Below are 16,643 nucleotides of genomic sequence, written 5' to 3' on the forward strand. Positions count from 1 at the left end.
AAAAATCAAGATAACTAAAACAATCCTGAACAATAAAAGAACTGCTGAAGGCACTTCCATCCCTGATCTCAAGTTATACTACAAAGCTGTAGTAACAAAAACAGCACAGACTGCATGGCATTGGTATAAAAACAGACATGTTGATCCATGGAATTGAATTAAAGACAAGACTTAAGTCCACACGACCATGGATACCTGATGTTTTACAAAGGAGCAAGAAATACATACTAGAAAGAAAAAGACAGCGTCTTCTTCAAATGGTGCTGGTCGAACTAGATGGCTGCATGTGGAAGAATGCAGACTTATCCTCTGCACAAAACCCAACTCCAAATGGATTGAGGACCTCAACCTAAGGCCAGATACACTGGACTTGACAGAAGGAAAGTGGGGGATAGTCTTGAACTCATGGCAAGGAAAAGAATTCCTCAACAGGAAACTGATAGCACGGGTGCTAAGAACAACAATAAATGAGACCTCATGGAACTAAAAGGATCCTGTATGGCAATAGATAGTTACTATATAAACTATATGGACTTTAAAAAAAACTAGACATCAAAAAATAAAGCCTGGCATGGTGGTACATACCTTTATTCCAGAACTTGGGAAGCAGAGGCAGGTAAGTGAGTTGAAACCAGCCTGGTCTACAGAGTGAGTTCCAGGGCAACCAAGGCTAAGCAGAGAAACTCTGTCTCCAGAAACTAAAATGATAACAACCCAATTAACAAATGAGGTACAAGAGTAAATGAGAATTCTCAAAAGATGAAGTACAAAGGGCTGAGAAACACTTAATGAGAGAAATACAAATCAAAACTACTTTGAGATTCCATCCTACACCAGTCAGATTGGCCAAGGTCAATTAAAGAAATGACAGCTCATGGTGGTAAGCATGTAGGTTCTGGGAGCCCTCATCCTGCCTGGTAGGACTGCAAACTTGTACCGTCACTATGGAAATCAGTCTGGTGATTCCTCAGGAAACTGAGAATAGATATGCTACAAATCTACTCTTGAGAGTATATTCCCAAAGGACTCCACTTACTACAGAGACACTTGCTCGTCCATGTCCATTACTGCTATATTCATAATAGCCAGAACTTGGAAGCAGCCTATGTATCCATCATCAGATGAATGGATAGTGAAAATTTGGTACATTTCCACCATGGAATACTGTTCATCTGTTTAAAAAAGACAAAATCATACTGTTTCCAGGTAAGCCAGGAGTAGTGGCACATACCTTTAATCCAAACAGAGGATTTGAAGGCAGAGACAGGCAGATCTATGAGATAGAGGCCAGCCTGGCCTAGATAATGAGTTCCAGACAGAGCTACATAGTAAGACTCCAAAAAGAGGAAAGAAAGAAAGAAAAATAAAGAAATTTCAGTCTCTGCAACAACCATGGCCAGCAAGCTAATAATCCACATGAGGCAAGAAGGTAGTTCAGTTCAACATGACTAAGTAGCTGGTATTGGTTCAAACTTCAAGATTCTGACCTAAAGGAGTTTATTTTAGGCATTTTTAAACACATCACAATTTGGTGAAATTTTTCCTGCTGATAATTAAGTCAATCCCATGAACACAATAAAGCTTAAGATATGACTACGTTGAAATTCATTGTAAAGTACTAAAATATCTTCCATAAATATGGTTTCTATAGATTGACTACATGTGACATCTTCCATAAAGATAGGTTCTAAAAATTGACAAGCTTACAACAAGGCTCTAGAGGAGAATCTAGTGTGGTCTTGGCCATACAGATAGTGCAAAGGTCATCAAGCTATTAATCATGTCCCCTTCTAGCCTTCTAGGGTGATAATAGATTATGCCTCCCTTTCTTGAAGAAACAACCATGTGTGTTTAACAATTTTGGTTCCCTTAGTCCTATATGTGAGCACAAGGACTTCTGTGCCTCCTACAAGACTTGGGAAGAAGAGAGGGGAGAATCTCCCCAGGAAGGAGAAAGAGGATATATGGTTATGGAGAGACAGGGTTGGGATTGGGATTAAATGGAAGAATTTAACGGGAGAGAGGTAGGGAAGAAAGGGAACACTAACACTGAGGGCCCTTTGAGGTATAATATAAAAACCTACTACAGTAGAAGCTTCTTAAAATGCATACATATATGAAAGAAATCTAAATGGAGTCATCAAATGATGATGGAAACAAAGCCCCAAATAGACAACTTTTGCCACCAACTGAAACCTCCAGCATCAGGAATATGTTACCTGTAGTTGAATTGTTGGCTAAAGGGGTCCCATGGAAATCCACAAACAACTAAGCCATTGCCGTGGATAAGGCTCTATTACTGAAGACAGTACTTACAGATCTCATTGAACACAGTGAAGTGAAGCTGGTGCCTCACTAGCGCCTTCATCCCTACGGAATAGTATTCATGGTATTAGAAAGTGTTCAGCATGTTATCAGAGGAGAAAGGTAAATACAACCCAGCTACAAACCCTTCAGTCTACAATGGTAACCTATCTGCATGATGCCCTGGCGCAATGGTGGCACAAATGCTGTAGGAGCAACCAACCACTATCTGACTGGACTTAAACCCATGCCTGACACTGCTCGGATGCCCAAGATCCTGAGATTATATAGGTAGTGGACCTAGGGGAAAACCAAGTACTATCCTTCTGCTAAAGGAACATAGCAATAAGATGACGCCTAATGACATTCTGTGTACCCACAGATCAGCATCTTAATCAGCCATCATCAAAGAAGCTCTCTCTAGCAAGAAATGGAAATTAATACAGAGACCTACAACTGGATAGTGTGCAGAGAGAAACCCTGTAACACTCAGTCCTAAATGGTATGTCTTCCTCAAACCTGTCTTCTCAGGGCTCAGGGAGAAGGGGTGGAGATATGAAGGGCCAGAGTGGGTGGGTGATACCAAGGAAATACAATAGAATTGACACACATATAAACTCAGAGACTGTGGCAGTGTCACAGCATGCCCAGGACCTACACAGGTCCATGCCAGACTGGGTCCCGGCACTGAGAAGGGGAAGTGGACATGAGCTCCTATCTCTAACCAAGAAGCTCTCTCCAACTGACAACCACTTGCAAGGGAAAACTTAGTTTCTCCAATGGATATATATACAAACCACATTTAAGGGCCAGCCCCATGCCTAGGTACCTAATACACACTCACACACACACATAATCTCAATGTATTTTTGAGGATTTTTCATCTCATATTGCTTTGTTTGGCCATTTCTTTCTTACTGGTTTTTTGCTTGTATATTATAGGTTTCTTATTTTTCTTTTTATGGGTTTTATTTGTGTTGGGGACTGACTCTGCACTAATATGTGTTTCTAGTGCTTTTACTTTGTGTGTGTGTGTGTGTGTGTGTGTGTGTGTGTGTGTGTGTGTGTGTTGGTTTACTCTGGTTCTGTTTTCTTTTGTTGTTATTTTTAGCTTTTTATTGATTCTTTGTGGATATCACATCATGCACCCCAATCCCATTCATCTCCCTGTCCCTTCATATACCTTTGCTTTTCCTTTGCTTTTGCTTTCTCCTGCTTTCTTGCCCTCTAGGGCAGCTCATCTGTGCCTTCAACACCAGGGCCAGCTCTACTGTGCTGCTCAGGCAAGGTGCAAGGCCTGCTCTCCTAAGTGCTGCAGCAATGATGGGGGCAAGGGAGCAACTCTCCCACTCTTATGACCTCAGGGCCAGTTCACTAACCTACCACAGACAGCAAGGGTTGAGGAGGAAGAAGGTCATGTCTCCCTTACCCACACCACCCCATGGCAGATGAGAGGCAGAGCCAGCTCTCCTGCACTCATGCCCTTAGTGCTAGCTCACACCCTTGGAGCATCCTCATGCCCTTGGGGCCAGCTCACCTACACCCCGTCACCAGGGTCAGCTCTGCACTGCTGCCCAGGTAAGAGTTGTAGCCATCTGTCCTGAGTGTGGTGGCCAGTGAAGGGGAATGGGAGAGCAGCTCAACACAGTGCCTCAGGTGGCAGTATAGACCAGGAACATCTGCATGGCCTTTGGTGGAAACATAGGCCTGGGATATTGACACAGTCCCTGGCTGCCATATGACCAGGACCCAAACATGGCCCAGCAGCAGAATGGGCTTTGATATTCTTATGGTCTCAGGTGGCAGCAAAGGTCACTTAGATCAGCATGTCCTGCTTTGGCAGCATAGCCCTCAGACATCCACATGGTCTCCAGTGGCAGCCCAAACCACAGGCATCCACTTGGCCTTTGGTGTTAACTGAAGCCACAGATATCAACATAGACCCCGGCTGCAGCAGTACCACAGACCCAAACATAGCCCTTTGGCAGAAACCTAGGCCAGGACCTCACCATGGCCTCCTCATATTTGCTTGTCCCTCACTACTGTCGAGTTGACTCTTCGGGGCCACCTTTCTCCACAGTGTATGAATCCCTTGGCTTTACTTTCTCTTCCATCTCTCTACCACATGCTCCATCTTTCCCATCTCTCCATCACACATTAGCCCATCATAGTGGCACCCATGGCAGGAGCTTGGGGATCTTTCTTCAAGCCTACCTGGGCAGGGGTAAGGGTGTGGGGACCCACAGCAGGCACTTGGATGTCTTTCTTCTGGCCTCCCTGGGCCACCATGGCCCACTTGTTTGTTTTCTACAAAGAAAAAGAAGGCATAGAGTTGGGAAGGTGGAGGAGTAGGGGGAATCTGAAAGGAGACAAAGGAGAAACTATGATGTGAATATTGTATGAAAAAGTTCTTTTCAATTAAGAAAAGAATATGGGTCAGTGCTCAGTCATCCCTGTTGCTTTTGGGCACATGCTAGTAAGTTTGTTCTAGGGCCAGACCTTTGTGTGGTTTGGCTAATATTCATCCTAGTTGTTTATTCTGAGCTGGTTGTTGGATTGCCTCCTATTTTGTTTGCAAGACATTTGGCCAGGGTGTTTATTTTGGCCTGCTCTCACAGCATGGGTTCAGATTCTTCATGTATTTGTAAGCACTCAGCCTTCTCCCCAGCCACTTTTTCCTACTTTTCTATTTCCTCTCCTGCTAATTGTAGTGTCGTTCTTTTTAGTTTAGAAGTTCTCTGAGTGTCTGATCACAAAGATCCCAAAGTTCACTGTCATTGTTACCTACAAACATGGTAGAGGTAATTTTCAACTTGGCAGAATTACCCAGAGATGGGCTTTGGGCATTCCCATGAGATTTTCTCGATTATGTCTAATTTCTACAGGAAGACCCATCTTACTTGTAGGCATGACTACTTCCCAGGCAAAGGACTGTATAAAATGGGGAACATGAGCTAGCACCAGCATGCATGCATGCATTATTCTCTTCTTTTGACTCCAGACATAATATGACCAGCTGCTTCCAGCTCCTGCTGCCTTGACCTCAAACATGATGGATTGTACCCTGCATTGTGAACTACAATATACCCTTCCCTCCTTAAGTAACTTTCATCGGTGTATTCAGTTACAGGAATGGAAAAATAAACAGTGCACGCCATTCTCAGAGGGAAAGCATGACTCTCTATCTTGATCTTGGGTTTGAAGGAATCTTAGTGAGTTTGCTGGGGAAACAAACACATCAGATTGACTGTGAGCCTTGTCATGTTCCTGAAAACACTCAGAAGATACACGTCAGTAAGAACTAGCCTTAGACTAGCAATCTTAGGATTTATTTTAGAAGCCAGGTGTTTAAATCTTTTAAGATTATGTTGACCTTAAGTGATCAACTCTCAGATTAATGTCTAGCTTCAAAATTGTGCCACTTTCTTTTGAAACCCATAGAGACACCAGAAAAGTGAGATTATGCTCTTTTTTTTTTTTTTTTTTTTTTTTTTTTTTTTTTTTTTTTGGTTTTTCAAGACAGGGTTTCTCTGAGTAGCCCTGGCTGTCCTGAAACTCACTCTGTAGACCAGGCTGGCCTTGGACTCAGAAATCCACCTGCCTCTGCCTCCCAAGTGCTGGCGATTATGGTCATTTTCAATGATACCAATTAGTATCCTGGTACATAAGTTCCTTCCAATGAAAACTCTTTGACTCTTACTCTTTTAAACATATTTCTTAAATTACTTTACATTTGGGTATTTTAAAGGTTTCCCCTGCTACTTAGAATTTCTCATAGTATATTAAAGTATATTTATGAAGCTAGTATATTTATAAAGCTAGTGATGCTCTTTATTTTACTGAAACTAAACAAAGGATAGTAGTATTATGTGCTCTCATAAATTAGGTCTCTTTACACAGAACTACTCCTACCTCATATGAACCTAATCTTCATGATTGGAAAGATTCAAGTTTTTCATGATCTCACAAAGGTCTGTGTTAAATCCTCTAAATCTTCTAAAGAGAACTCATTTGGGATACCACTACCTTAAATTCCATTTTTTAGACTCCCCATAAGCAATATTTCACACTAAGAAAACTGAGTCTTAGGTGTTTCCAACCAGTTGAGATAGCATTTTATATTAAATATGAATTTATTAAATTAATAAATTATTTAAAATAATATATCTTAACATATATTAAATAATGTTAAAATAATAAAATAAACTAGTACTTTAAAAATATTAACTATATTAAAATATAGCAAAGGCTTTGTGAAGTTGTGTTGTCAACTTGAAAGGATCTAGAGTTACCTAGGAGGCTTTTGGTGCTTCATGACAGCAAAGGAAAGCAGCAAGTATCCTCCTCTTCCTGACCTTGGTGCACACTTAGCTAGTCGGTAAGCTCCAGTGACCTTTCTGCTTCTATCTGTTCTAACTCAAGTTCTCTTGCTTGCACAGGCCCTTCACTGACTGAGCCCTCTCCCTAGTTCTCTACCTTGTACCATACATGGTTTGGTTAGTTTAATTGCTATAGCTCCTCAGCGCTATCAGCAAGTTCCTTTCCTCCACTGCCCAGCAAATCCCAACAAGAGAGCACCTGTCACCCCTTGTTCAAAGCTGGTGGAAGACTCCTCACATTCCGAAGCAAACCACCGGTCTTCACTGGAAAGCCAGCAGGAATTTTCACGTCCCACAATCAAGCTCAGATCAGAGCTACCTGAGGAAGCTGAAAAATAATATTTATAGGACGAATGTATACTACTAGTAAGCAACTTAGATCTTAACAGTTTATATCATAATGTCACGATTCATTTATGTATCTACCTTTTGATTTAATTACTTATATAAAGAATGCTATCAAAACACCAAAAAGCCCCATCCAGGCTGTGGGCTGCTGAATGGAATTTCCACATGAACCTTAGAAGCCTGAAAATTTTTGCTACTCCTTGTAAAGTAATAGAGTTCTTTAATAACAATTTAATTAATAACAATGACAATTTTTATTAAGAAATTAACAATGAAGATAACATTCACATGTGTATACACACATACATGTGTACTCACATACACACACTCGTGTATTTACAAGCACACATGCACCTTTTGAACCAACTTCTTGAAGCAACTTCAAATCAACATTCTTCTTACTCCTGTATGGCCCTTAGAGCTGATACAGTGGTTCCATTCAGACACTGAAGTTAACCAGGATGTTAGCTGGCATGTGTCTGTCAGCAACAAGTTCAAGAGAAAGCTCCTTCAGTGCAAGGCCCGATACACCCATTTATTTTTGTGTGCCCCACAATGCTAGGGTCTCTGAAACATTGACACTAAGTGGTCACTTTACTGGCGATGCTGACTGGAGATGGAGGCATCACAGAAATACTTAGGAAAAGATCCACACAGTTTTATAAATAATCTGAAATTCCTATAATTAGTTTATGGGCCATTTTTTTCTATTTGAACAGGGACAATAAAAACACCTGAGATGGAAGCTGAAGAGATGGCTCAGCGGTTAAGAGTACTGACTGCTCTTCCAAAGGTCCTTAGTTCAATTCCTAGCAACCACATGGTGGCTCACAACCATCCGTAATGAGATCTGACTCCCTCTTCTGAAGTGTCTGAAGACAGCTACAGTGTACTTACATATAATAACAATAATATAATAAATAAATAATATGATAAATAAATAAAACTTTTAAAAAAAACACCTGAGATAAGGTTTTGAATGGAGTAAATTATAAAGTCTCCTTTACTTCCCAATATCATTAAAGAGCCAGCTACTGGTATTAATAAAACAACAATAAATGTAAGGTCCACTCAGTTCTGCAGAGGAGGATAGAGCATAAAAATAAAATAGCGAGAAGGTGAGCAGAAGACACCCTGAGGCCCTCAGTCACATGGGGTGGGCAGACAAGCACCACTCTGATGAGAAAGTGTGTGGCAGAGAGATGGAAAAGAAGAACCAGAATGCCTTGTGAACTATGAAGAGAGGTGGAACTGGATATGAGAGAGTTAGAGGAACAGCCTGCCGTGAGTAGCCTGCGTGCCACCTGAGGGCATGGTGATGTCCTGACACACACTGCTGCTAAGGGTTATGTCTGGATCTACGACCCTGCCACTACAGGGCTATGTGTTGATGTCCATGGCCCATGTTACCATCAAAGGCCATGCAGGTGTCCCTGGTCTGGGCTGCCACCTGGGGCCATGTTGATATCTGAGAGGACTGCACAGAGCTGGCCCTGCTCCTCACTTGGGCAGCATGGGAAAGCTGGCCCTTAGAGCAGGAGAGCTGGCCCTGCCCCTCACTGGCGACAGCACTCAGGAGAGTCGCCCACCCCAGCGCCTCACCCAGGCAGCATAATAAAGCTGGCCATGGTGGTGTTGGCACAGGAGAGCCTCCCCTTGAAAGCATGAGCATTGAGTACTAGAAGGCTGGTCCTGCCCCCCACCTAGGCAGTGAGGGAGAACTGACCCCAAAGGTGTGAGCATGGGAGAGCTGGCCCTGCCCCTTGCCTGGACAGTGAGGGAGAGCTAGCCCTAGAGGCATGGGCACAGGAGAGCTGGTGGAGTGACCATCTCAGCTACCACCCAGGCCCAGACCCAGAGCTTTCAGCTGGTTCACCCCAACATCTACCCCATCTATGAACTGTTGGAGTGCATGAAGGGGTGGGACCTGCAGAACTAAAGCTGCTCCATAACACAGGGTAACAACAGAATATCCGAGAGGAGTCCCAGTAGTATTGACAGTATAGCAGGAGCCAGAGGCCTTGAACCAAGCCAATGAAAAGTAAAGCCGTTTAGGCAAAAGGTTATATACTATATGACACACTGTGGCACACGGCAGCTTCCACAGCAAGATTTTAGTTATCTTATCTTTATTTTTGGTTTTCTTTTGTGGAGGAGGTTGTAAGGGCAGAGGAAAGATACGGAGCGATGAATGAGATTGGGGTGCATGGTGTGAAATTCACAAAGAATCAAAAAAAACAAAAAAACAAAAAAAACGTTTTTTAAAATAAAATAGCCTAGAGGAGAGGTTGGCCAATTTTTCTGTCCAGACCTGTATACTATAGTTAATTTGTTAGATTCTGTTAGGCCATAACCCTAACTACTCGCCATGAAAGCTAATGGTGTCTGTTTGTTTGTTTACCCTTTGCAATTTAAAACTAAATAACTATTCTTAAGGCTATGGACCCGTACACCCCGTACGTGTTCAAATCAAAGCTTAGATGAGCGATTCTTAATCTAAACACCACACCACTTTAAAAGCCCTGGGTGCAGACACCGCACAAGTTTCTGCCACTCAAATCTAGCCAAGCAGCAATAACTGAGCACTGGTTGAGAGACACCCTGCATCTGCATCTGCATGTGCATCTGCATCCCACCAGACACATACTAGGCAGGTCCCTAGAGGGGTGAGAACCAGGGTCTCTACTTCTGTGGTGGTTTGAATGAGAATGACTCTCATAGGCTCGTATATTTGAATGCTTGGTCCCCAGTTTGTGGAACAATTTGGGAAGTATGAGGAGGAATAGTCGTGATGGAGGAGGAGTATTCGCTGGATTTTGGCTTGGAGGTTTCAAAAGCCCACATCATTCCCAGTTCGCTTTCCCCTGACTCCAATTTACAGATCAGGTTGTGGTCTCTTAGCCTGCCCGCCTGCTGCGCCTGCTGCTCGGGCTCTTGTGACTGGTGACTGCAGCAGGGAGGGGAGGAAATGGGAGGCAGAAACAGTCAGGGGTGGAGGCTTCAGGCAATGGCAAGCTGTGAGCAGGGCGAGAAAGAGACTTCTCAGGAAGGCTTTATTGAGCAACAGGTTTAATTGGTGGAGCAGAGGAGTGGGGAACTGTTGTGTGTTAATAATTAAAAAAACAAATTACACTATTGTCGGCTTGGCACCAGCCAGCGGTCTCTGTCTGTTCCCAGCCCCGTTCATGGCCCAAGACCCAGACCATATGTTTCCCCTAGCCAACGCCACTCCCACAAACACGAGCTCTGCCTCTCCAGAGGTGCCAACACGGGCTCCGCTGCGGTTACCTTTCCCCTGGAGCTCAGTCCTTGCCCAATTTTGTCGTCCCAACAAACGCCTGGCTGAATTCCGCCTCGGCTCTGTTCTTTCTCTCTGGCCCACTTGAGTCGCAGCGAAATGGAAAACACCAGACAATCTTTGTTTAGAATCAACAGATAACACAACCGCTGGGCACAGAATCTATTCTCTTAAACTCAACTATTCTATGTTCGAAATCTTCTGGTGGCAGAGTCTAGTGGAGTCTACACTTTGCCTGCTTTCGCTCCCACCTCCTCAAAAATGGAAGTGCCCTCCTCCTCTCTCAGACCCAGAAGTCCCGCCTCCTCCTCGCCCGCGATTCGCTTCTTGTCATCTTTATTACCTAATCAGTTAGTTAGGGGAAAATCCCACTACGGGGAACAAAAAAGGCTATTTAAACCTTTGGGAAGTGGATGAGGCTATGTAGTGACTGTACTTCATTGGTCTGGGCCAGAATGTTTGGGGTGCCTCATATGCATAAGGAGGAATTCCAGTTGCGTGCGGATATGACCTTAGAAGGAGAAGAGAAGGTTAACCGGGCGGCCAGTTTACATGACCTCCTCTGGTGGAGCAAAGGTGGGCGCATGGGTATCCGTGCATCATCATCATCATCATCGAGACATGCAGGCTTAGAGCAGAGAGGGAGGAGTCCTACTCCTGCTGTTCTCAGGATGAGAGATCCGGGATTTGGACACCCCTGGACCCTGCTCTTGCTCCAGACCTGCTCCTCACGGCTCCATGGCTCTCCTGGCCCCACACCTGCCTTCCTGCTTCCATGCTCCCCACCGCTATGGTCATGGCTTCTAACCGTCTGGAGCTATTAGCCCCCAAATCAAATGCTTTCTAAACTGCCTTGGTCATAGTGTCACTTCACAGACAGAAAATTAACTAAGCCCACTTCTGCCGGAGCTTATGCTGACAGTCCTATCCACCGGAACTGGCACATACATGGAAAAATTCACCTTCAGCAATAAATACTGTTTCAAAGTGGGAATACCTTCCCACCACCCACCCAGCACAGACAGCAGTGAGCCTTGTAGTCTCTGGCACCTTCCCTTCCATTTCTCTCTGGAATACATTTCTTGCCTCTTTCTGTGCTTGTTCAAACTAGAGGTGGGCTACTGGTTAAGTTAGAGTTAGAGTTATACAACTCAGGGTTAAGGTCAGAGGGTTATGCTTAGAATTAGGGTTTTAGTTAAACAGCTCAGGATTAGAGGAGTAGGACTAGGGATTAGGTGTAGAGAATTATTGTAGAGTGATGTTAAGTTTCCGTTAGAAAAATCAGGTTTGAGGATAAAGGAGTGGAGGACTGGAGGCTTAGAGTAAGGGCTAGTGGTTAGGATTAGGAGTTTAGTGTTTGGTGACCAAGCCAGCTCGGTCAGTCAAACTGGGTCTCGAGGGAGGGAGCGAGGATTAAAGAAAAAATAGACAATAATTAGACAACATTATAGTATGACTCCAGCAAATGCTGAAGTGGGTTTAATTTTTTCCAGTCTGCTTTTATATCATTCTAAGTATATGCAAAGAATATGGCCAGTTCTAAGGCATAAACAAAGTAGTCAAGGCTCTGAGGCAGGCAAACCAAAGCTGGGAAGACTGCCACCTGGGGCTAGCCATGAAGGTGGCGAGACCACCAGGGCAGAGAGTAGCTGGGTATAGTTCAGGAAGATGCCATTTTTTAGTATTTCCCTCAACACAAACAAAGCATAAAGGTCGGGAGGTCACTGTTTCTAGGGACCTATCAAGATGATCAAGATACAAGGAATACATTCCTTGGCTGTATTTTTCTTGACCTTACTTCCTTGTCCTAGCCCAATGTCAAATGTTCTAGCCAATCTCCCAGATACGGCCCCAAGAGCTCTCCACAGTTTGGGGTTAGTGCTGGGTTTGTTTTAGGGTTATCTTGAGGTTGGGAGTTAGGATTTGGAGTTAGGGGGTCAAGATTATTACATTTAGTGGTATAAGTCTTGGGTGGACTCAGATTTAGGAAATTGTAGGTTTAGCATAAGGGCTGGGGCTGGTCAAGGGATAGGATTAAAGAGTTAGATTTTTAAGGTTAAGGTAATTATTAGATGTTATGATAAGGGTTAGACACTCAGTGGTTTGGGTAGAGTGACACTAAGCTAAACCTAATGCCTAACCCATACAAAATAACCCTCTAACCCTAATCCCAAATCTAACCCTTAACCCTAACTTTATCCCTAGAACTTTTTCTAACTCTAAATCTAACGCTAACCCAATCTCAAGCCTAAACCCAACACAAACAATGGCCCTTAGCCTTATTATAACCCTTTAACCCTACCTCTAAACCTAGTTCTGAGTTGCACAAATCTAACCCTCGTCCTGACCATCAAACCTAACTATAAATTTAACCCTAATCCAGAGTCTAATCCTGAGTCTAATAAAGCTAATTTTAATCCTGAGTCTAGACTTGGGACTAATTCTACCAGAGTCTCACACTAACTGAAACACTAAGCATAACCCTAACCCTGAATCATACCCTCTAATGCTAACCCTAACTTTAACATCCTAATGCCCCTACCCTGTGACCCTAGCCCTCTAACCTTAACCCTAGCCCTGTAACTCTACCCCTAACCCCTAACCATAGTCCTATTCCTAACCCTAAACACAATCCCCTAACCGTCTAGCCCTAACCCTACCACTGCAGGTCCCTCTGGAACAATGGACTAAGTCTTCATGCATGTCTGTGAGATTCACGTAGATAGTTTAATGGCAACAACTGCACCTGGGGATGTTGTGATTGGCTGCATTCCTGCAGCTGGATGTGTGCCAACTGGTTGACAGTAATTCCAGCTGTGACGACCCCACCAAGCCAAGTCTGTCAAGATTTTCAAGTATGGGGCAACCCGTTTTCAGTTAATTTTATGTACCTTACATTTCCTTGTGTGATCTTTCCAAGCACTCGCTTTTACCAGCCTGGCTAACTAGGTTTGCTGGTTTGAGCTAGGCCCATGGACTAAGAAATAGTTGGTTGTTCAACTTTAACATGTAAAGTATAAACAAATACAAACTATTAGCTTTGGGAGTGAATACGTTATTCATAGGGCTAAGCCTAAGATATTTACTGTTTAAATGGCCCTTTGCAGAACGGGTTTATCAACCCAGTGATCTTATGTGCCTGGGCTAAGTCCTTGTTTGTTCCAGCCTCCTATGCACTGCTAGACAGACCGTACTTCCATGATATTTCAGTATCTGTAGTTAACCCTTAAGTAATGTAGGCAATGAACCAATCACTAGCCTAAACAGACATTATAATTTAATCCTTTGAAAATTTTGGGTCACGTGCTTTTTATACTTCAGATGAGAAAATTGGACCATAAATTGATTACTGAAAGATGATAACTATGAGCTGGGCAGGGATGCACACAACTTTAGTCCCAGCACTCAGGAGGTAGAGGCAGGCAGATCTCTGAATTCAAGGACAGCCTGGTCTATGAGTGAGTTCCAGAGAAACAATGTCTTAGAAAAAAAAAAAATAACTATGCCTATGACACTAAACTATATATTATCTTCCATCTTTAAAAAGATTAGAAGTCAGAAAATTTTCAAACTTCATTGTGTAAATATATATAATATATATGTATATGTGTACATATATGCATATTATAATATATATCCTCCTGCATACAGCTGTAATTATCCCACCCCCATTCAACACCTTCTATGTAGTGCCGGCTTTGTGCACAGTTTTTTTTACATCCTAGCACTGTGGGGTATAGAATGATGAATGTGGCATGCATCTTGACCCTCTAAGAGTGTTTTCTTAGACTGGTGGAACAGATATGTGTCAGCCAAGACCAAGGAATATGAGTATTGACTCTAGTCCTAGTTAACTTCCAATATCTCAATGGAAGCATTAATATTAGGGTTACAGTTCTCCTGGGAGGAAGAGTGGTGATCCACAGTAACCTCCAGAAAATTAGTCCCAATGGGGTGTGTGTGTGTGTAAACATGTATGTATATGTAAACATCTTACTGAGGTTAAAATTGACTACTTGTTTTTATGCTTGGCTGAGTTAGAGGCTGCTAAGTGACATCCTACCAAATAAAAGCAGACAGACAGACAGACAAGAGAATCTTGTTGCTTTCCTCCTGAAAACACTTAGGGAAATGACTGAGAAGACCACCACCTCTTCCTTCCTTCTCTTCATAACAACAATTAACCTGAATTAAAATTTTTAGTTTCTGACTAAAATTGAAACATTATGGCTTTAAAAAAAAAAAATCTTGAGCCAGAGGTGGTGATGCATGCCGTTAATCCCAGCACACAACAAGGCAGAGGCATGTGGATCTCTGAATTCAAGGCCATCCTGGTCTAGAGAGCAAGTTCCAGAACAACCAAAGCTACACAGAGAAACCCTGTCTTGAACACACCCTCACAAAATAAAAAGATAAAAGAAAAAAAAAGAAAATCTTGAAATCCTCAGGTTTGTTTTCCTTTGGCTTTATTATCTGGAGCCCCTCCTCTGCTCACTAATTGCTCCACGGCTCTTAGCACGGGGAGGTCAACAGCACTGGTACACTATTTATCTCTCTATACCAAAACTGTGCAAGAGCTAACCCTTCCGCTAACCCCACACACTAACCTAAACCCCACACCTCCCAGTGATGGACTGAATGAGCATGGGTCCCGTAGGTTCATGTTCGAATGCTTGCTCCCCAGTTGGTGGGATTGTCTGGGAAGGATTTCTCCCTGTTGGAGAAAGTGTGTCACTAGGAGTGGTCTCTGAGGTTTCAAAAGCCCTTGTAATTCCCATGCCTCCAAAAGCCCATCCTCCTCCCCTCTGCCTCTATGAATGTGGAAGTAGCTTTCAGTTACTGCTCCAACAACAAACTGATCGGCAGCCATCTTCCTGCCATGGTGCCATAGACCCACCCTCTAAAACTGTATGCAATATACACTCTTCTGTGAGTTGCCTTGGTCATAGTGTTTTGTCGCAGCAATAGAAAACTAATTCAACTACAAGGCCTGACCTAATCCTCATCCCCAGCACCTCAACCCGAACCCTCTCTCACTAGCCCTAACCCTCCTAACCTTCAAGGCTAAGCCTAAGTAACCCTAAACCTAACCCCTAATCCTCCAAACCTAGTTCTAACCCAAACCCTAAAACTGGGGACTGGGAGTTAGATCACTGATGGGTGGACAGACAGAGAAGGAAACAGAAAATGGTTGCATCCTTCTATCTCCTTCTTCACCCTCTTGATCTGAGACAAAAGCCTGGCAGGCTCTTTCTCCCATCACTATCCCCCATTCCAATTGACTGTCCAAGCTTGTCAGATAAGCTCAAGGTTGAACCTGGATGTGTCTACCCAAAGCTCTGGGTCTACCGGCTTCTCTTTGTTTAAACTGACCAATCTGAAATTAAGGAGATAGGGTCCATCCCTGGCCACGAAGGACTCGTAAGGCACCCTTCTCCCAGCACTCAACAGACAGTGAACTCCAGCGTCTAAAAACCCCATTGTGTTCTGCAACGGCTCACTATGTATGCATTGCTGTAGACTTCTTCACCTTTAGTAACACTTTCTAACCTTTTTCTCATGTCTGATGTGTCTGAAAGTCCCATTCCTGTACTTAAGATTGTTCCCACCTTTACTTCAATTGGCAAAGAAAAAGAACCTGATCTAGACCCCTAGATAGTAACATTTGGGGTTCTCAGAGTCCAGGGTTTCTTCTAAGAGCTACTGACCAGGATAGGATAGGGAGAACCACTGAACTTCCAGACCCTCCTAGGTCCTGGGATGGGTGTGTGTCTGGGCATAGTAGAAATCTCATGCTGACTTATTTCTCACTTATGTCAGGAAGGGATCCTCCTCAGCCTTTAGCTTCGAGGTGTTTCAGAGAGCAAGAGAATTTTTTCAGATAGCTCTGACCTCTGAAACTACTCCTGGAGTGGGCAAAGAAGTCTTCAGCTGATTCCAGGGAGACTTCATGAGTGTTACTGCTGAAGAGATTGAACTTTTCATCTTTATCCTATTACTTATCTTCTTCCTCATTATTGATGAGATCTCTTCTCTTTGTACTTAGCTATAAATAAATAAATGAATAAATAAATAAATAAATAAAGCAAAACAGCTAAAACAATGTATTAAGTTCTTTTTTTTTTGCCTTCATAATTTTTATTTATGGAATTTAAAGTATCATTTGGGAATGTAGGTAATCCATAATCTTGTCTCTATATCTTCCTCCAAGCTCACTGATTCCCATTTTTTAATACATTAAATTGATTATATTTTTTTTTAGATATTTTCTTTATTTACATGTAAATTTCTCCATTCCCAGTTTCCCCTCCAAA

At 43.0% G+C, this 16,643-nt stretch overlaps 1 protein-coding gene across 1 annotated transcript; it reads right to left on the bottom strand.

Annotated features, from left to right (window-relative positions):
• Positions 1-1,035: 1,035 nt before the first annotated feature.
• On the bottom strand, positions 1,036-14,992 carry LOC116101374. Its single transcript, XM_031384953.1, has 7 exons — positions 14,950-14,992; positions 10,581-10,672; positions 10,320-10,491; positions 6,883-7,011; positions 4,519-4,611; positions 2,317-2,370; positions 1,036-1,172 (listed from the first exon to the last, which is right to left on the bottom strand). The coding sequence occupies exons 1-7, from the start codon at positions 14,990-14,992 to the stop codon at positions 1,036-1,038; spliced, it is 720 nt and encodes a 239-aa protein (XP_031240813.1).
• Positions 14,993-16,643: the final 1,651 nt, after the last annotated feature.

This window comes from Mastomys coucha, unplaced genomic scaffold (assembly GCF_008632895.1).
Source record: "Mastomys coucha isolate ucsf_1 unplaced genomic scaffold, UCSF_Mcou_1 pScaffold21, whole genome shotgun sequence".
Classification (NCBI taxonomy): domain Eukaryota; kingdom Metazoa; phylum Chordata; class Mammalia; order Rodentia; family Muridae; genus Mastomys; species Mastomys coucha.

Excerpts from the sequence above, each read along its gene's own strand:
- LOC116101374 (XM_031384953.1), bottom strand. The coding sequence starts at position 14,992 with ATGAACCTACGGGACCCATGCTCATTCAGTCCATCACTGGGAG. Across the intron at positions 7,012-10,319 it reads GACTGAGCTCCAGGGGAAAG|CTTCCTCAGGTAGCTCTGAT; the intron begins GTAACCGCAGCG and ends ATTATTTTTCAG. Across the intron at positions 2,371-4,518 it reads ACACCCTTACCCCTGCCCAG|GGATGAAGGCGCTAGTGAGG; the intron begins GTAGGCTTGAAG and ends ACTATTCCGTAG.